At 40.8% G+C, this 21,687-nt stretch overlaps 1 protein-coding gene across 2 annotated transcripts in view; it reads right to left on the reverse strand.

The window, feature by feature from the left end:
* Positions 1 to 21,687, reverse strand: part of THOC5 (THO complex subunit 5) — a 224,071-nt gene that overhangs the window by 183,600 nt on the left and 18,784 nt on the right. The window contains exon 2 of one of the 2 annotated variants that reach the window (XM_069214584.1): positions 15,288 to 15,335. In XM_069214584.1, coding sequence (XP_069070685.1) covers positions 15,288 to 15,323 — 36 coding nt within the window. In that variant the 5' untranslated portion in view covers positions 15,324 to 15,335. Of the gene's footprint in view, positions 1 to 15,227; positions 15,336 to 21,687 lie in introns of both variants that reach the window. The other variant, XM_069214583.1, reaches the window with a different exon arrangement.

Genomic DNA, 21,687 nt, shown 5'->3' on the forward strand with positions numbered 1-21,687 from the left:
ACTGGAGCTTAAAAATACAATCAGACGCTTGGAAAGAAGTAAAACACCATGTCATGAGACAGTGATAGACTGCCATCCAAGCATATCAAGAAACATAAGAATGTGTGTGCTAGGCTTCCACTACAATGAAAGTAATTGGGGTGCTTATATGAAAGCCTGACCTGGATCTACTAAATGTTGAAGCATGCCACCCTTCCTCAGTGCTGTACTGATTGTAAAATCAGAGGAAAAGAGTTCAACTAGAATATTTGGGGTGCTGTCATGTCTGGTGCTTCAAGACCAGTCTGTTTTTTTACTGAACAGCAGCACGTTTGCCAATATTACAAGACTGTTTCATATACTAGTGAATCTATTAATAGAGGCTCCCCTATGAACGGTAGCTTCCTACAACACGGAAAAAGACTAACTTTTTAAGTTGCAACCACTTTTGCAATAGTTGGTGAAAAAGGATTCAGGAATGAAATACACAGCTATATTAAACTCCTATATGTGAGCCCTCAAAATGGGTAGGTTACCTTGTGTGGTGGGGGTCAGTTCAGAGATCAACAAGGCGGGATGCTGCCCCTCTTTTTAGGCCGAGTGAGCAAGCGCTTTGACCAATGTTTTAAGTATTGTGGGCTTTTAACCACACCCACCTTATGCCCATCACTTTCACTCGTTCGTGGGCTTGCCTTTTAAAAATCCCTTGATGTCATTGGTAATTTTTACGTTTGTCCCGCCTTGGGGCAGTTTTGTTACAGCCTTGCAGACTGACCCCGTCACATGGATAGTTGCACGATTGCCAAAATACTTCAGCGCAGGTGAATCATTTTTTCTTTTGTCTCTCTCCCTCATTTTCCATGGCAGCCATAGCACTCACAGCGTAAACTCCATCAGTGGCATTGGAGTGTTGGTCACATTGTTCACACTGTTACTTAATCAGTTATTTATTTTGGCTCTCCCCTTCAAGCTCCATAGCTTTCCCAAAAACACTTATAATTGATAAAAAATCTCCTAAAAAACACAGACTTCTGCAAACACGGATATATCCCAGAACTGCAGGAGATACAATACTACAATATTCACTGCACTTGTGAAAAGTCACACCATAATGCATTGCAAGCATTCTTTTTCAAAATATTTTACCCATAGTTCAGCCTGAGGTGGTCCTAGGACAATAGGACCACCACCAAAATGTTCACCATGACACACTATTTATGTTTAGGTCATCTCTGGGCCCCCATCCAAGGTTAGTGGGGACCCCAAAATAATAACCTCTCTCACCATTCAGTCCCTTTTTAAGCTCTCTTATATCTGGAACTTTTGTTTTACAGCCGAGAGTAGTTTGTGTTCGAAGGGCCTTAGTATCACAGTAGACATGAAAATGTGTAAGGCACTATGCCCTTTAGGGGCTAAACATATGGTTGTACTAAATTACTTTGAGCCATTCTATTTTCATGTGGTTATGCCCTCTAGAGGCGAATGGTTACATGACCATGTTTCTCACAAATTATATTTTTATTGTGGTGTCTTCTAGGGGCTGTTCTGAGCATTACAGTAAACTTGCTACAATATTAGCTGCACTTAGTTGTCCCAGAATGCCACCACACTAGGTTAGTGGGGACCCCAAAATAATAACTCCTCCCTCCATTCAGTGTCTTTTTAATCTCTCTCATGGCGGAACTTTTGTTTTACAGCTGAGAGTTGTCTGTGTTTTAAGGGTCTTGTTTGTAATATCTTTGCAGTAGGGCTGTTAGCCCTGAAAATGTGTAATGCACTACGCCCTTTAGGGGCTAAATGAGTGGTTACGCTGCAATACTTTCAGTCATTTTCTTTTCATGTGGCCCTCTAGGGGCCAACTATATGGTAACATGACCATGTTTCTTACAAATGCTATTTTTATTGTGGTGTCCTCTAGAGGCTACTCTGAGCATTACAGTCTAATGACAAAAGCTTATGTCTGATAAAGGTTTTTATGGGGTTTATATGATAATTGTATATGTTTTATTAATCGCTCCTTATTGTAATTATGACCATGATTCAGGCCAATTTAACATCCTTATTACACTAGGACTGTTTAAACACTCTTGATATGTTTGGGTGACCCGTCTAGTTTAGGTCTCTCATTACTCCTCCGAGGCTGTCTTGCTTTGGGAATTGTGTTAGCCAGCCAGCAACTCTGATGGTGGGGTGGTGAAAGTGGTATTATACTGGAAATAGTATGGCAGAATTTACATTAGGATGCTAAATGGCAGGAGTTTCATTTTGGCTGCAGATAGAGGAAGAAGGTAAATGGAAGTGATTTAGCTATATGCAGGGACACTGGAAATTATGTGGCAGGAAAAGACCAAATTATGAGGCAGGGTCGACCAATTTATGGGGCAATAAAAGAAAGTCCGGTTATGAATTTACAACGCCAATAGCTCTAACTCAAGCGAATGAGAGACCCACTGCATTACAAATGCTTGTTTACATTAGCAGTGGAGACTCTGGTCATGCTGGTATTGAGAAATTGCATTAATGGGGGTACTGATCTACACTGATACACATATTACACCTTTCCACACAGATTATGTACTCCTTTGTTTTCCCAGTATATATCAGGTCGTTGATTGAATCTTATCAAAACTGGAGATTTTTGGTACATTGTCTGGCTTCAGAATAAACATGGACACATCTTACCTATGTCTAATATGGCAAATTTCAGATCTGGGCAACCGGGAATTACCTACAATACTGCTTAAATAGGAACTGGACACATCTAGGCATACAAATGTATCACAAAACAAAGAGAAGAGGGACCGGGAGTATTCAGGTCCACTGTAAAACCTCCCAACAGTAGTAATAAAAAACTAAGTACACTGTTCCAAGCAAAGCAATAACACCAGGAGATCTGTGATCTCAGGAGCTAGAACCCTCAAGCATCACATTGGATGGCTATCATCATCATTGGGAATTGCTCCTCACCAGGCTGGCACTGCAATACCTAGTGGGCACCCCAGTGAGGGGGGGGCTCTCAGCCAAAAATGACGTGATGCTCAAAGTCACCATCAAAAAATGCTAAAAAGGGTTAAAATTGGTTATTCATCCATTAAACACCATCATTTAATCAGACTCAGATAATATAGATGAAGACCAAGATTAAAAATAGAAAAACAAAAGAAAAAATGAGGATAATGCTCAAAGTCTTTCTAAGGTGAATAATCAAGGGTCCTTGAAACTAAAAGGACCTCCATTTCACTGGTCGACATGTTTCGCGTCTATTGGTCCAGCCGGATCCATTGACGCTTCATCAGGACCTATACAATTCAATAGTGGAAGAGAGTATCACAGACAAGAATACATAAATATCCGTCAACTTACATTAAAGTTAACTGGTTAACACAGGTAACCTGGAAAACAAAAAGAAAAATAGACAACGTCGAAATATCAAATGTATTAGATAAAAGAGACAACAAAACATGAGGCACCACACGTCAAAACATGCTTACCGATCCCTAATCGAGATCAGGCTCCAGTGGGTGGTGCGTTTCGGAGACTCAAGGTGACGCTACATGTGATTAATGACAGCAAAATATTAGGTTAGTGGGTGAACCAAACAAGAAATGTAACATCTTGGTTTGCCAAAATGACTAGGTCGTCGTTGATGGGACAAAGTCATAAAAAAATGTAAGAGGTTAATGCTACATGTTGCCAACACTAATAAAAACGTGACCGGTTGTTTAAATGGGTTAAGTAGAAAAATATCAAAATATCCATGGTCAATCTATGTTTCACGAATATTAGGTGCTGCTCTCCAAATGTCATCTGTTCTCAAAATTGTCAATTATCCCACAAAAAAACATTAAAAACATTAGGGAGAGAAATCACTCCGAGGTCTCTAATTCAAAAGCCCCGCAATGACAAAATCAGAATGTAGGCGGGGTGAGCCCATGAAATAAACAGGAAGAGGGTAAATGACTAGTCCCATTCCACATCAAGTAATGCTATTCATTAGGACAATAGCGAGGTAGCTACTCTCAAAATCATCCCTGGTTCAGCTTGTTGAACCTAGCTTCGGAAACGCGCGACCCGGAAAACAACCGGATCGGACGTTGTCCGGGCTTCAAATAGGAGCAGCAGAGCCCGCTCCCGAACGCGTCCCTTCGTGAAAATAAACGAAGGACTAATGGGGGCAGAGTCCGTTTAAGAAAGCGACAACGGACTCTTGTTGTGGAAACATAATCGTAGTTCATAACATCATCAGACGGACTGTTTTATGATGCCCCGTGTTGGAGGGCTGCCAAATTAGACTTTAAAAAGCCTTCCAAAAAGGTGTGGTTTGTTGGGGAAAGAAAAAATTAATTAAAGAAAGAATTAGCGAGTAGCTACGCAATAATCCCTATGTAATGGTGCCCTAGTTGGAAGGGCTGGCAAACGAAAACCACTGAAATTTTTTTTTAACCAAAAATGTAAACAATGGAAAATATACATTCCATTAAAATGTAATACGAAGCAGAGTAACAATTAACTATACGGGCATCGCCGTTTGACAAGGCACCGTGGTGGAGGAACACCAAAAGAACTGTAATTAATGTCATTTATTACAATATAATTTGTAGAGCAGCATGACGGTAAACTGGATAGGCGATGTATCATTATGAAGGGATGTTAATACACATAATGGAACTAATTCATTTTTGGATGTTAATGCTACTCCGTCATGTTAGACAACTACCTTCCTGGTCGAAGACTCATGACTGGGAAGGCAAAAAGAAATATTGCAATCTCATCAGAATAATGATGGCTGAAAGGGGTGGAGTGGTGCATGAATAATGAATCACCTAGAATTCATGATGATAAGGAGGTCCAAGGGATATCATCATTGAGACCCCTTAGATGAGTCCCTAATTTGAAAAAACATTTTTGTTCAATCTTGAACAATGCGCTCGAGTCATCGGGGCGAATCGTGGGTGCCTCAATGACAACCCACCACAGGTCGTCGGGGGAGTGTTGGATCTCCAAAAAGTGAGCGCTGAGTTTGGTAGTGATCTTTTTACATCTAATATTGCTCCTGTGCTCATTAATACGTGTCTTGACCGATCTGGACGTCATCCTGATATAACGTAGATCACATGGGCACGATTTCATGTAAATACAGTTCTTGGTATTACAATTAGTATGTTTTTTGAGATACCAAGGACCAATGGAATCAAAATCCAACTTTGCCAGATGTCTGGTCAGACAACATACATTACAGTTCCCACAGGGATGATGGCCCACCACTGGAGGGAGGCCCCAGAGTGTCTTCTGATTGGTATAGTCACGTTGGATACGTGGACGTGTATGAACCACTAGATCTTTTATATTTGAAGTCCGTTTAAAAGCATACAGAGGTTTAGATAAATTGTGACCACCACTCGTTAAAATAGACCACCTTTTGTTGATCAATTTTTTAATCGAGTTCGACAAAGGGGTATATGTGGAGACACATGTGAGCCTCGACTGAGGAATTTTGTCTTTGGGGGCTAGTAAGGCTTCTCTATTGTTGTTTCTGGCTCTCTTTCGTGCCAGATTCACAATATTCGATGGATAATGCCGATCAGAAAGCTTACGCTGGAGGGATTCCGCTTGTTGATCAAATTCACTGGGTAGGCTACAATTACGTCTCAAACGTAAGAACTGACCGAAGGGTAGATTGTCCCGTAAAGATTTGGGGTGATGGCTTTCATAAAGTAGAAGAGAGTTGCGGTCTGTGGGTTTATGATACACACTGGTCTGTATTCTGCCATGGATAATAGTAATCATTAGGTCCAGGAATGGTAATTGGTAGTCAGATACGGTGGCTGTAAACTTCAGGAAATGATCAAGGGTATTGATCCAGGATGTGAGTTCCTCGGCCTGAACCAAAGATCCTTGCCAAATGATCAGTATATCATCTATATAGCGCCGCCATAACTTGATATACCTGGTGTAAGGGTTAGTCGGGGAAAGAATGTACTTTTTCTCAAAGTCATACATGTAGAGACACGCTAAGCTGGGAGCAAAAGTGCTCCCCATAGATGTACCTTGGATTTGATGATAGAATTGATCCTCGAAGAGAAAAAAGTTTTCTGTCAAAGCCAACTTGGCGCACTGTAAAATGAAAGACACAGGGGAAGACAAATTTCCTGATGATTTTTGTAAAGCAGTCTCTATAACTGCCAAGGTTGCTTGTTGCGGAATATTAGTATATAGAGCCTCTACATCTAATGTAATGATCGCCTGAGTAGTATCAGAATCGTTGATGGTTTCGATCAGGTTCAGACCGTCTTTGGTGTCTTGAAGATAGGTGGTGGAGTTTCTCACTAGAGGTTGTAACAAATGATCACAAAAAGTCGATAGTGGTTCCAGGATAGATCCCAAGCCTGAAACTATGGGACGCCCAGGGGGAGGTCTCTTCCCTTTATGGATTTTGGGCAGACAATAAAAGTAGGGGGCACGGGGGTTGGGGGTATCCAAAAATTCTGCCTCCTTAGGTGAAATCCATTCATTATTCTTTGCTTCTTCAATGAGAATTCTAATCTGGGTCTGTAGTCTACCAGTAGGGTCTCGGTTCAATTTAGTATAATAGGTGGAATCACTCAAGAGGCGTAGGCATTCATTTCTATAATCTGAAGAGTTCATTATGACAATGGCTCCTCCCTTATCAGCTGGTTTTATGGTTATCTCAGGAACCGACGCTAATGATGTAAGAGCTAACTTTTCTTTAGTCGGAATGTTAATATAAGCGTGTTTGGGATTGAGATGATTTATGTCAGTTAGCACTGCTTTCTCAAAGCCTGGGCCCAAATAGCCTGGGCTAGGCTTAGGCTTTGTCCTCACCCCGCAAGACAATTTTTTTCGTTTACACATCGAACTAGCTCATTTTTTCCGGAAGATCCGTTTACACTTCTTTTTCAAAGACAAAACAGATGAATTCCAGCCATCTGACTCAGGTCTCAAAAGACCTTCCACTTTTGTTCCCCCTCCGACAGCTATGCCAAGCGAAGTCCTTACTTTTGAGAAAGCAGTGCTAACTGACATAAATCATCTCAATCCCAAACACGCTTATATTAACATTCCTACTAAAGAAAAGTTAGCTCTTACATCGTTAGTGTCAGATCCTGAGATAACCATAAAACCAGCTGATAAGGGAGGAGCCATTGTCATAATGAATTCTTCAGATTATAGAAATGAATGCCTACGCCTCTTGAGTGATTCCACCTATTATACTAAATTGAACCGAGACCCTACTGGTAGACTACAGACCCAGATTAGAATTCTCATTGAAGAAGCAAAGAATAATGAATGGATTTCACCTAAGGAGGCAGAATTTTTGGATACCCCCAACCCCCAACCCCCGTACCCCCTACTTTTATTGTCTGCCCAAAATCCATAAAGGGAAGAGACCTCCCCCTGGGCGTCCCATAGTTTCAGGCTTGGGATCTATCCTGGAACCACTATCGACTTTTTGTGATAATTTTTTACAACCTCTAGTGAGAAACTCCACCACCTATCTTCAAGACACCAAAGATGTGCTGAACCTGATCGAAACCATCAACGATTCTGATACTACTCAGGCGATCATTACATTAGATGTAGAGGCTCTATATACTAATATTCCGCAACAAGCAACCTTGGCAGTTATAGAGACTGCTTTACAAGAATCATCAGGAAATTTGTCTTCTCCCGTGTCTTTCATTTTACAGTGCGCCAAGTTGGCTTTGACAGAAAACTTTTTTCTCTTCGAGGATCAATTCTATCATCAAATCCAAGGTACATCTATGGGGAGCACTTTTGCTCCCAGCTTAGCGTGTCTCTACATGTATGACTTTGAGAAAAAGTACATTCTTTCCCCGACTAACCCTTACACCAGGTATATCAAGTTATGGCGGCGCTATATAGATGATATACTGATCATTTGGCAAGGATCTTTGGTTCAGGCCGAGGAACTCACATCCTGGATCAATGCCCTTGATCCTTTCCTGAAGTTTACAGCCACCGTATCTGACTACCAATTACCATTCCTGGACCTAATGATTACTATTATCAATGGCAGATTACAGACCAGTGTGTATCATAAACCCACAGACCGCAACTCTCTTCTACTTTATGAAAGCCATCACCCCAAATCTTTACGGGACAATCTACCCTTCGGTCAGTTCTTACGTTTGAGACGTAATTGTAGCCTACCCAGTGAATATGATCAACAAGCGGAATCCCTCCAGCGTAAGCTTTCTGATCGGCATTATCCATCGAATATTATGAATCTGGCACGAAAAAGAGCCAGAAACAACAATAGAGAAGCCTTACTAGCCCCCAAAGACAAAAGTCCTCAGTCGAGGCTCACGTGTCTCCACATATACCCCTTTGTCGAACTCGATTAAAAAATTGATCAACAAAAGGTGGTCTATTTTAACGAGTGGTGGTCACAATGTATCTAAACCTCTGTATGCGTTTAAACGGACTTCAAATATAAAAGATCTAGTGGTTCATACACGTCCACGTATCCAACGTGACTATACCAATCAGAAGACACTCTGGGGCCTCCCTCCAGTGGTGGGCCATCATCCCTGTGGGAACTGTAATGTATGTTGTCTGACCAGACATCTGACAAAGTTGGATTTTGATTCCATTGGTCCTTGGTATCTCAAAAAACATACTAATTGTAATACCAAGAACTGTATTTACATGATATCGTGGCCATGTGATCTACGTTATATCGGGATGACGTCCAGATCGGTCAAGACACGTATTAATGAGCACAGGAGCAATATTAGATGTAAAAAGATCACTACCAAACTCAGCGCTCACTTTTTAGAGATCCAACACTCCCCCGACGACCTGTGGTGGGTTGTCATTGACGCACCCACGATTTGCCCTGATGACTCGAGGGCATTGTTCAAGATTGAACAAAAATGGGTTTTCAAATTAGGGACTCATCTAAGGGGTCTCAATGATGATATCCCTTGGACTTCCTTATCATCATGAATTCTAGGTGATTCATTATTCATGCACCACTCCACCCCTTTCAGCCATCATTATTCTGATGAGATTGCAATATTTCTTTTTGCCTTCCCAGTCATGAGTCTTCGACCAGGAAGGTAGTTGTCTAACATGACGGAGTAGCATTAACATCCTATATATGAATTAGTTCCATTATGTGTATTAACATCCCTTCATAATGATACATCGCCTATCCAGTTTACCGTCATGCTGCTCTACAAATTATATTGTAATAGATTACATTAATTACAGTTCTTTTGGTGTTCCTCCAACACGGTGCCTTGTCAAACGGCGATGCCCGTATAGTTAATTGTTATTCTGCTTCGTATTACATTTTAATGGAATGTATATTTTCCATTGTTTACTTTTTTGGTAAAAAAAAATAAAATCCGTGGTTTACGTTTGCCAGCCCTTCCAACTAGGGCACCATTACATAGGGATTATTGCGTAGCTACTCGCTAATTCTTTCTTTAATAAATGTTTGCTTTCCCCAACAAACCACACCTTTTTGGAAGGCTTATTAAAGTCTAATTTGGCAGCCCTCCAACACGGGGCATCATAAAACAGTCCGTCTGACGATGTTGTAAACTACGATTATGTTTCCACAACAAGAGTCCGTTGTCGCTTTCTTACACGGACTCGGCCCCCATTAGTCCTTCGTTTATTTTCAAGAAGGGACGCGTTCGGGAGCGGGCTCTGCTGCTCCTATTTGAAGCCCGGACAACGTCCGATCCGGTTGTTTTCCGGGTCGCGCGTTTCCGAAGCTAGGTTCAACAAGCTGAACCAGGGATGATTTTGTGAGTAGCGACCTCGCTATTGTCCTAATGAATAGCATTACTTGATGTGGAATGGGACTAGTCATTTACCCTCTTCCTGTTTATTTCATGGGCTCACCCCGCCTACATTCTGATTTTGTCATTGCGGGGCTTTTGAATTAGAGACCTCGGAGTGATTTCTCTCCCTAATGTTTTTAATGTTTTTTTGTGGGATAATTGACAATTTTGAGAACAGATGACATTTGGAGAGCAGCACCTAATATCGTGAAACATAGATTGACCATGGATATTTTGATATTTTTCTACTTAACCCATTTAAACAACCGGTCACGTTTTTAGTAGTGTTGGCAACATGTAGCATTAACCTCTTCCATTTTTTTTATCACTTTATGTCCCATCAACGACGACCTAGTCATTTTGGCAAAACAAGATGTTACTTTTCTTGTTTGGTTCACCCACTAACCTAACATTTTGCTGTCATTAATCACATGTAGCGTCACCTTGAGTCTCCGAAACGCACCACCCACTGGAGCCTGATCTCGATTAGGATCGGTAAGCATGTTTTGACGTGTGGTGCCGCATGTTTTGACGTGTGGTGCCTCATGTTTTGTTGTCTCTTTTATCTAATACATTTGATATTTCGACGTTCTCTATTTTTCTTTTTGTTTTCCAGGTTACCTGTGTTAACCAGTTAACTTTAATGTAAGTTGACGGATATTTATGTATCCTTGTCTGTGATGCTCTCTTCCACTATTGAATTGTAGAGGTCCTGATGAAGCGTCAATGGATCCGGCTGGACCAATAGACGCGAAACATGTCGACCAGTGAAATAGAGGTCCTTGTAGTTTCAAGGACCCTTGATTAGATGATTCACCTTAGAAAGACTTTGAGCATTATCCTCATTTTTTCTTTTGTTTTTCTATTTTTAATCTTGGTCTTCATCCATATTATCTGAGTCTGATTAAATGATGGTGTTTAATGGATGAATAACCAATTTTAACCCTTTTTAGCATTTTTTGATGGTGACTTTGAGCATCACGTCATTTTTGGCTGACAGCCCCCCCCTCACTTGGGTGCCCACTAGGTATTGCAGTGCCAGCCTGGTGAGGAGCAATTCCCAATGATGATGCTAGCCATCCAATGTGATGCTTGAGGGTTCTAGCTCCTGAGATCACAGGTCTCCTGGTGTTATTGCTTTTCTTGGAACAGTGTACTTAGTTTTTTAATACAAATGTATCACAACATGTCTAGGTTATTTGATGAAAATGACATTAAGACAATAATGAGAATGTGAACTAGTGTGACAGTTTAGGAAAAGCTCCTGCTACTAGTGATGGGAATGGTGGCACTTCTATAATGGATCTGGTTCCTCATTTTTGTGCTGCTTTGTAAGCATACCAGTGAGACTGCACCAAGACATGTTTAAAGCTCTAAATTTATGGTTGATCAATCTGATCTGGCGTTGGGTGGGCAAATGGGGGCTGGCTCGGCACAAGCTCCAATTGCTAATCACAGATGGCAGGCTGAGTTTGCTGGGTTATGTACAAAATGATCTGGCAGCACAGCTGCAGTCAGTGACTGGATGGTTTGATGAGGGGGATATGAAGGAGGGGTGCTGTTTGCAACCTGTACTTATGGGAATGTCCATTAGGGAAACATTGTTTTGGCAAAGTGACACAAACCTTTAGGTGATTAAGCGGATAGATACAGAAAGAGACTATCGGCAACACTGCTTTTCTCATACAAAGTTAACAGCGACTTGGACACCAGATGTACCACTGTGGTACTACCACAAGTGTGCAGCCGGAAAGGTGATCATGTGTAAGGTGGTCAGAGGTAAGAATTCTAAAGATAGGTAATCTGTTTGAGAATCCTCACTTTTGAAACTCTTAGGCAGCTGTACCCTGTTCTCAAGGGTCATTTTCTGTCATATGGGGAAATAATGAGTGTGTTAAAAAAGTACCTGAAATATTGTGTTGGGACAACTCCCAGCTCATTTGACACTCCATACACTATTTAATCGTTGTGCAGTGGAAGATAATGATAAAGGAACTAAACAATGCTTTTGAAACACTAACCCCAAGTCAAAGATCTAGGTAGAATTCATTGTTCTTTTGCTCACCATACCACCTCAGTTTGGGCTCAGCAATATGAAAATCAATCTTGACCTTTCTCCCCATGGGAATAGCCCAGCCCAAACTGCCAGGCCCGGTCTTCCATGGATTGGAAACAAGAATACTAGGACCGGTTTCAGGGTATCACCCTTCATCAGCCAGGCTAACCTGAATCCAGTGGCACAGTGAGCAAGGGGTCCACGATTTTAGCTACACAAAAGGATGATGGACAGAGTGCTGAAACAGGGAGGACCTGGCTTGGCAGTTTGGGCTGGACTGTTACCATGGGAAGCAGGGTCAAGACTGATTTGCATATTGCTGGGTCCAAACTAGGGTGACGTGGAGTGCAAAATAACAATGGATCAAACCCAGATCTGTGATTGGGGGTGAGTATTTGAAAAGTTTTAACACTCCGTCTATCATTTTATTTTGTGGTGTTGCCATTTCAGGAGCAAAACACTGCAAGCTCTTTTCAGGAGGAAGTCAACCAGCAAGCCTTACATTTCACTGGAATTCAAACAGTGATCCAGAACTCTTGATTTTCCTGCCCCATGTCATCCAGCCCAGAGTTTTATTTTACTTTCTAATACACGTTGTCCTTATTTATATTTGGAAAACAGGGCCACAAATATGAGAATTCAACAAAAAAAACGACCTGGCTGACCTACTCATCCTGAGCAGCTGAGTGACCAGGACCTCAAAAGAATTACTGCTGCAATAACTTTTAAACAGGTGATGTTGATAGAAGCGTGTCTGTTCCCAAGAGGAGTCTCCACACAACAGAAATAAATGAGTACAATTGTAAATTGTAACACTGCATTACTCAGGAGAGAGAGGCAATCCCTGTCACTAGATCCTTTGAGTGGACACTAGCATCCATTACTGAATAAAACGTTTTCCATCACTGAATAAAAATGAATTATTTTTTGTATATCATACACTATTTCAATAAACTATGGCAGTGCCCGTAAATTGCATATATAAATATACTGCTTAAACTGAAACTAACATTTCAGTACAATCAAGTTAGTAAAAGAATATGAATTTGAGTCACTGTATAAATAATGTAGGGGTTTACAGCTGTCTAGAGCTGATCCAAGACCACTACCGTGCACAAAAGTGGGTCGTTTCTGTAATGTACATAATTACATGGACATTCAAAGTGTCACACAAAGGAACGAAATCTCACACATAAGCATACTGAAAAGATGGAAATATCACATACAGAAAGATGGAAACCTGGCAAACATGTGACAGTGGTTGAGAATCTTCTGCCACCGGGAACTTTTGAGATGGTGAAGAAATGCTAACATTTTGTAGATCAAATATGACGCCATTAGAGAAAAACAAGTCTGTCTTTATGAGTCCAGCTTTTAGAGGACAATTCTTAGGCATGAGTGTCTTTTGGTGTTAGGTAAGCTAAAACCATTGCACGTGAGGCTCCTAGTCCATTACTGACTAGGTCAATTGGATGAGTTATTTCTGAAGAGTGGTTTCTAGGGTCAATAAGTCTTATGGGGTATTTTAAAAACACACTCTACATTAAAAAGTAAGTTTGTGGCTTAACCAACCTGGAGGCAAGCACAACTATCAGATTACAGTGGGGAATGACAAAGATAAAGCAGCAGAAAGAGAGTCAATAGTTTTGGGAGAGGAGGGCATGATATGGGGTGGAGGGATGACCCCCTTAAAGGGAAATTTGAGATTAGAGCAACAAATGGTCAATCAGCTGCGGAACAGAAAGGTCGATGTGACAAATAGAGCATTTTTTAGTGTTTGATGTATGCAAACATGTTATTCTGTTCTTTGAAGGAGACTCATTTGAATCATAAGATCTGTCAAGAGTGGACTCTGAGCAATGCAGATGCAGCCTGAGATTAACAGTCCATAAAATACATGTTTGGGTTTCCAAACTTCAATGCTCTACAACAGTATTGTAATCACTTTTCTTTTATTCTCAATCAAAGAAGCTATTGCAACCATGTTCAGGTCTGGAAGAAGCAGCATGGGGAAAAGATGCAGCAAGAGTGATCAGGTGTAATATAAAAGGTAAGAGGGAATACTTTAAGGGACCATGGGGAAAAGACAAAAAAAGTTTGAGCTGCATGTCTCTTTTTAGTAGGAGTGGGAGAGGCTCTAGGGTGAAGAGACTGGTCGATGGAATTATGCTGACATGTGAGTACCTGACTGGGCAGTAGACAGGAAGAGCAGGTGCAGGTATTTCCACCCAATCACTCTTCAGCAGGCGAATATGTTGGGAAAAAGGAAAGCAAACCGTGGGGGTATATTCTCCACACTATATAAAAGCTACAAAAAAAATGTATAAGCTTTTTTCAAAAACAAATTTCTGAGATTAATTTTAAGATGGAAAGTGCCATTAAAGATAAATTTGCCAACTAGATCAGTTAGCCAGGCTTTGAATGGTAATTTGTCTTATTTGTCATCAAGATTACACAGATAAATTAAAGCAAGCACTCCTTCAGCAAAGTGCATTCAGTTGTAGCCTTACATAATAAGTGAAGATTGTTGGTGGTGAAGGACTAGATGAGTCTTCTACAGACAAACAGTTCTCAAGTTTTAGATAGAAAGCAAGGATATATGGTGTGGCACTTGGACATGGTAAAGGGTTTGTAGTTTTTGTTTTTTAAGAATGGTGCTTTTGAAGATGGGAGGGTAAATACAAAAGAAAAAGTGATTAAATAGGTATTTTAATGAGGACAGGGTATGAAGAAAGTTTAGAATGAGCACAAGAGTGGGGTTGGCAATATTGTAGGCAGAGAAAGAAGAATGTGAGAAACGACTAGGTTAAGGGGAAATTTGTGTGGTGAAAGAATGGTGGGGGGCAGGGTATGAAGCAAGAAAACGGACGTTCAGCAACAGCTATCATAAATATTGCTATTTTAGGTCCAAAGGCTGCAAAATAGATAAGAAGGTGGGGATTAGATAAATTAGAAGATCCAGTACTGCTGGGGGTAGGGGGAGAGAGCGAGATAGAAAAAAAGAGCAAGAGAGAAAGTGAGCTTTTTAATGTTCTTGTGGTTTGGAAGTAGACTTTTATGAATCGATTTGACAAGGAAATAATTTCCTTTTTGCCATTTGCAGATGTAGCTACAGATACGGCCCACCGTGTTGCTTTCATGTGAAGACAAGCGGCAGAGATGGTGAAAAGTGGCGAAGGTAGAGTAACACTGAAGGCCCAAATGAGCAGTTCTGGTCTTTCATCAATTCAACCATGTGGGAATTGGGTAGATCAGAAAAAGTCCCTCTACTAGGGGAACCACTAGTCGTGGTGTGTCTGCAAAACAGAGGAGGCACAATTTGGTCACATGACCACTCCAGTGCGCTCTCATACCTGCTCATTGTCAGAGCGACTCCGTTTGCCATCCACTGTAACACCATCAGTTCGGATTACCTTGGGTTTCCTCTTTTTGTTTGGGTCCGAGGACATTTTCACTGTTGTCTGTTGGAAGAAAGGAGAATAAAGTCACATCATTAAATTGGGATCTGAAAGATTTTGCTGAGTATAATAAGCAAACAGACATTTTCATAAGCTTACAGAACACTGTTAGACAGTGAATTCCTGGATATACTGGATATATCCTAGTGTCTGCTTCCACTGTGCACATTAGCTGATATGTTTGGCTCACTGGCATCAGCAGCACTGTGTCACAAAAAGGGCATAACTGACATAATAGCTTTAGATATAAACATTAATTTTATGTAAATAAATTAGTAGCTACAATGAAAGTCTGTTACAGGGAGCAAAGACATGTTTGGTCAATTTATTTTTACTTGCATAATTTTTGCTTTACAATTAACTTTTTGCACTAAATGTTTCCAACTTCTAAAACTAAATAGTGTAATAATTCAACTTTAAAATCGTATCTGGTGCCAGAGAATATATCACAGTGCAAGCAGGTTGCTAAAGAGTGTATTCAGAAGGGGCCATACACCAATTACAATCAACTAGAATCCAATGATTTAAAATTGTTTCTCAACAAAAGGACCTTACATGGTCCTATCTCGATCAACCTCACACCAAGCAAGTCATACAAGTCAAACACTCTAAATATTTTAAAGAACTGACAGACACTGGTCAATGATGGGAACACTAAAATGGAGTGGACTACATCAGACCTGCTACAAAGCCAAACAGCATACTCTGCTGTACACAGATATCAATAACCTAAAAGTAGTATAGTATGATGATTATTAAAATAGTTAAGAGGGGGACTTTCATTTTGAGTTCCTTGTAAGACATTAATTGGCCTTTCTGTATTTATGGTGCTGGATGCCAAGTAAACCACGCTTACTTGGCATGATCCCCATGAGTCTTGCCTCCTGTGTGTGTCTGAATTTTCCTACTCTAATTATTACAGTGGTTGCTATTCAAGATGCACAAGTAGGTATAACAAGCAAAACATATATTTGTTGTTATCATTTAGAGGCTAGGGGAGGGTCTTTTAGGACTGCTGGATCCTCCAGATTCTCTTATGTACCAATTAAGTATGACATGGCGCTGTGAGCACCTTTCTCTGCGGGAACCTTGATTGTCACATGCGAGTGTCTTCAGTACATGTAGTAAGTAATACTAAACAACATACAGTCTATTTAAAATTATATCCTTTGGTTTAGAATGTTGCAACTACATTTTAGATATTGCCCGGTTCCTATTTAGCTCTCCTCTGTACAAGTCTGTGACTAGTTTACAGTACTTTGTATTCCAGCTTGTTCGCACTGCTAGGAGCTTGGAATACCCTGATTACCTCTGTGATGGATTACAACACTTTTATGCTGCCTTCTTGCCTTGAAGACCAGCCAAAGAAATAACCAAGCCTGACATGTACTTTCTTTAGACTAGTGGGAGAATTTTCACTAGTCTTCTCTCTCAGCTTCTTAATTTAAGACATTAGATGAGTAGAGTGCTTTGCCAAATCGGTGCTGGTGCTATTAATTTTTTAAACATAGAGCAGCATTCAAGATGCGAGGAGGGCTTCTAGCTCTCACAGTTGCCTTCCACAAAGTCCTGAATGCTCGGTCCTATAAACCTTTGGTATGCTCGATGTAGTTAACTCCTAACTGCACTACTGGTTAGACAAATGCCATTTTGAATAGACATCCTATTGTGGATAAACTCACGTAATCTCTAAAATTATTCAATGAAGCTGTAGACAGGCAAATTACTTTTTAGCAATTAGTGCCAACTTGGTCATTCCCAAAGAGGGTCGGAAAGAAGAAAAAAAATAACTGGTTTCTGACTATCTCCAATTTTATCCTGATATTTTATGGACATCAGTAGTCATGAATCTCTGAGTAACCACTGTATGAAGTTTACAAGAATACATAGGGAAGAAATTATAAGTGACATTCAGGTACATGGATTTCACCCCAGAAATTGTGCTTTTTGAGTATCCCGCAAATCACATTTGTGCACATAACTGTTAGGCTATTCTGCCAGAACTCAACACAGTTATATGTAAGCGCTACAGTTATGTGTGTACAGTGCTAAAGTGGCCGTTCATACACAAGCGAGTTAACAAAAAAAGTCACATTTCATGCGGCTTGATGTTTATTCAAGTTAAATACACTGAAATGCAGTTAAAGAAGTCCTTATTGATCCTTGGTACAGCTGATTAGTTAATGGCATTTTGTATTTTGATGCATGCTGATTCCAGAGGCACCAGCACCCATCATTACTATTCCGGTGTAAATGTGAAAGTCACTGCTCGTGCATTGAGATGCTCCAACCTGACCCCATTTCTGTGTCCAATTACCCCTGTTTTTATCCACCAAGCACGCTTCATCAAAATCACTGGTTTGCACTTTCTACTTTTGTGGGTTTCTCCCTCAACAGAAGTACTCAACTGTGCTGAAAAGGTGTTAAACCAATGGTGAGGGATCCTTCACTTCCCCCGGATTAAGCGATTTGTGTTGTGGAAAGTAAGGTAAAATTCATGGTGGGTGTATACCATACAAAAATGGTGTACTTGCTATGTAGCTACCATTGGTGTCTGTCCACTGGAGGACCCTGTACTTGTTTTGCACCTAGGTGGGCATGGAAGAGGCCTACAGACACCTCCTAATATGCACTTCTGCCCAGTTAAAGTCCCTGGAAGGTAGACACCGAAGAGATTTGCTTGCTTAGTGAATATTGTGTTTCAGATGTCAATTACACATACCACCAAACACCTAGGGTTCAGCCCCATCTACAGTCCTGTCGGGGTAGGAAAGTGAATTAAAAAGCCGGTGAAAATCCCATGGCTAAAGTTGACTAGGGACCACATATGTGAACGGGCTGCTAATGTGGACTGGACATTGGGTTCTTTACATTGTCCTTACCTTGCTTACCCCCTAGTCCAAGTAAAGTCAGGACACAGAACCCTGCATTCACTCCAATATCTGAAGAAGATACAATCAACTCCTAAAGCTACCATACATGAGTTTTGTAAAATTTAAGCTTTTGGTGTAAGGTCACTTTGTAGTACTGATAACAGTACAAGCAAGAGTTTTGATGAGTTCTTGTTCCTATCCATTCTGGATCACCGATAGAAGTTTTTAGGGGGAACCTTTACGGTAGATGTTTTAGTTTCAGTATCAGACAAGGTTAAACTGCACATAAAAAAGGGGGGGGGAGGGGGGGGTCTGAGGGATTAATGGATGGTTGGAAGGGCTCCTTTCAAAGACTTTTTTGAGTGGATTCCTAAGGCTTGAGAACAGTGTGCCCCAGATCTAGAATGATGCAGACTTACTATGGGATTCTCTTTTAAATCCGACCTAGGTGAGTAGATTGGTTACTAGATCACAGACTATGGTTCATTAAAGAGCATGGAAACGGCAACTTATGGTGCAGATCATTTTGCAGTCAGTGCTGCTCTGTGAGGGCTGCTTTGATGTGCCAATACATCCGGGAGTACTACTTTGAGTTGTAATCTCTGGAATGCATTAATCTCTTTTTTTCCCAATTACCAGCATAAATCTTTTTACAGTAGGATTTCTGGTGGGTTGCAAAGAGGTAGAGATGCCTTTACATTTTGTCACATTTGCGGAGCTTCAAAGACAGAGGCCAAAGGAGGCCTTAAAAAAGAGGATTTCACCTCGAAATACATGATGGCTGTTTTGAAGTATGTTAAGGTTCAAATTGTTATGAAATAAACTAGATTGGAGGAAACAAATAGGAGTACAACATCTTTTTATTTTTGAATAATATACATTACAAAATTGTCAAGGATTACCTCCCTTTGAGGAAGGCTAGAATACAAAACACACCATAGAGATTTAGTATGGGATGTTTATGGCGTGAGGCAGAATCATTTTGATACCCCAGAGTACTCTACATTTCATTAGAAAGTCAGATCCATAATAAAAATAATTTATGCGAAAGATGAACTCAGGCTTCTACCTAAGGGAGAACATGAATCTCATTTAGCTAGCAAGAGTACTGATAAACATGATCTTCCAAATCACTAGTTTTAAGACACTAAAGTGGTTATTTGGAGTTTTAGATTGAAAACAGATTCACAAATGTAAATGCCAAACTGGATTGGGTTTCTTGAGAACACAGAAGAAAAGCAACAGCTGTACAAATCTCAATAACATTCCAAAGCTAAGGACACACTCTCTCTCTCTCTCTCAATTCCTATTAAATAGACAGCACCAGGATGGACAATGGACTTGTGTACTGCTGCTAGGAAGATGTGGCCTCCCTGTCAGCTTTACCTGTTTGGGTGGTATACTATGTAAGCTGAGTGCAGTGGGGTAGTGGGAGAAGTGTGCCAATATTCCAGGGATAGGGATACAGCAACAACCCACAGAAATTCACTATTTTTATACATAGCACACCTTGCCATCCTCGTCATATCACACACTAATACAACATCACACCACATTAGATAACATCTTAGGGGTGAAAACATGAATTCATGTAGCCGAATCTTACAGTAGCTATTGGGTACCAGCAAGTTTCGAATTGCCAAGAACTACTTGGAATGACCAGGAGCTGTCACTTCTTTAAAGTAAAATATTTCATGTCATTCGTGGCTCACCATGCTATCTCAGCCCACGCATACAATATATCAAAGAAATTACTACATATCCATCAACCTGGCATACTCTGTGAAACTAAGGCAAATTATCAATGTTGGTCACAGAAACAGGTTTCCAAAGAGTGGGTAATCTTCCTCAAGATCTGTTAGATCGGTTATGGATATGGGGCTGCTGCCTTTTTGCCTGGAGAAAAAACAGATGGGATTTGGATTACTCAGTTGCTAGATGGGTAAATAGTGAATAGACGGTAGTCAATACTAGCACCAGTCCAAAACGGGGATTAGCTGGGCAAGTACATAGGATCGTTTAACACAGACCTGTTCTTGAGAAGATCCATATTAAACCAGGCAACTAGGAGTCCAATAACGTTTGAATAAACAATATAACAAAGTTTGTTTCACTCTCTCATGTTAAATGTAAGCAATTTAAAAAGTGATTGCAAAATAGTCCAGCCATATATTAAAAGGAATTTGGTGCATATTGCCTTCCTACAGGAAACGCACCTCACGAGGGTGAAGGCAATGGCACTACAGATGAGATGGAGAGGACAGTTCTACTACGCAACCTATATGACCCATGTGAGCAATGTCCTAATCTGGATCCGTGTGCAGGTACCATTTCAAGCCACTAAATTATTAACAAAGAGAGCTGTGCTATGTCATAGTGGGGAGCAAACTAAACGGTAGCGATAAGATTAGTATATGCCACTAACTTTGAGCAGACTACGTTCTTGATTGGGACACTGGCTGTACTTGGTAGTCCTAACACCACTCATTACTGCTGAGGGGATTCTTCCGTGGCATCATACACACACAGCTGGACAGATCACACCTCACCCTACGATCCTCAACAACTATGTGAATCGCTTGGCGTGAGGGACTGGTCGATGATACAGGACTTGACAGACTCCTGAGGGCCCTCCATCCATTTACTTTCCCCAAACATGACCCACGTGTTAGACTAGATAAGATAGCCTGCTCACTAAGCCTATATGCAGCAATAGTGTAAGCTGAGTACTTCTTCAGAACAATAGCCGACAACCTCCTACTGGTGACTGTATGCACGGACTGACCAACCATAGTGTTATCCACATGGCCACGACAAGTCTGAATGATCAAGTTATTTAAACAGCAGACACACGACAATACAGGGTTACTTCACAGAAATAGGGGTGCTGTATGCTTCCTACTGCTTGAATAGGAAACTTATAAAGTAATCATATGGGGCAACTGCATTCAAATAACACTAAGGATAAGGCCAACACTCAAGGGAAATAGAGAACAGGAGGGGAAACAGACATATAAATTGCACGCAACGGAAGACACTACTGGAGGAAAGGGAGAAACTTGCACACTTGGTGGAAATATTGAGGTGTTTCAAATAAACAGCACACTTGATGAAGGCACAAAAATTAATTGCGCATGACAGGCCTCCTGCTGGCATGGATAATAAATCCAGATAAAAAGGGGAACTCCTATTGTAGATACCAGAACAAGATATGGAGACACGGTCCACATAAAGCCTTTGCAGACTATTACAATTCACTATACATGGCCTGAAAGGGGGCTGATGACCATGCACTGCTAGCCTACATGAGAAAGGCAGGGCTAGTAATGGCAGGGCTAATGCCTTTGGGGAAAATATTACGAACAGTGAAATGAAAGCGGAGATCAAAGAAATGCATAAAAGTAGACTCCGATCTGATGGACTTTAGACAAATTATATTCAACCTATAAAGATCTGCTAATTTCTATACCTGCTTAGGTATT

The sequence above is a fragment of the Pleurodeles waltl genome, chromosome 11 (genome assembly GCF_031143425.1).
Source record: "Pleurodeles waltl isolate 20211129_DDA chromosome 11, aPleWal1.hap1.20221129, whole genome shotgun sequence".
NCBI lineage: Eukaryota > Metazoa > Chordata > Amphibia > Caudata > Salamandridae > Pleurodeles > Pleurodeles waltl.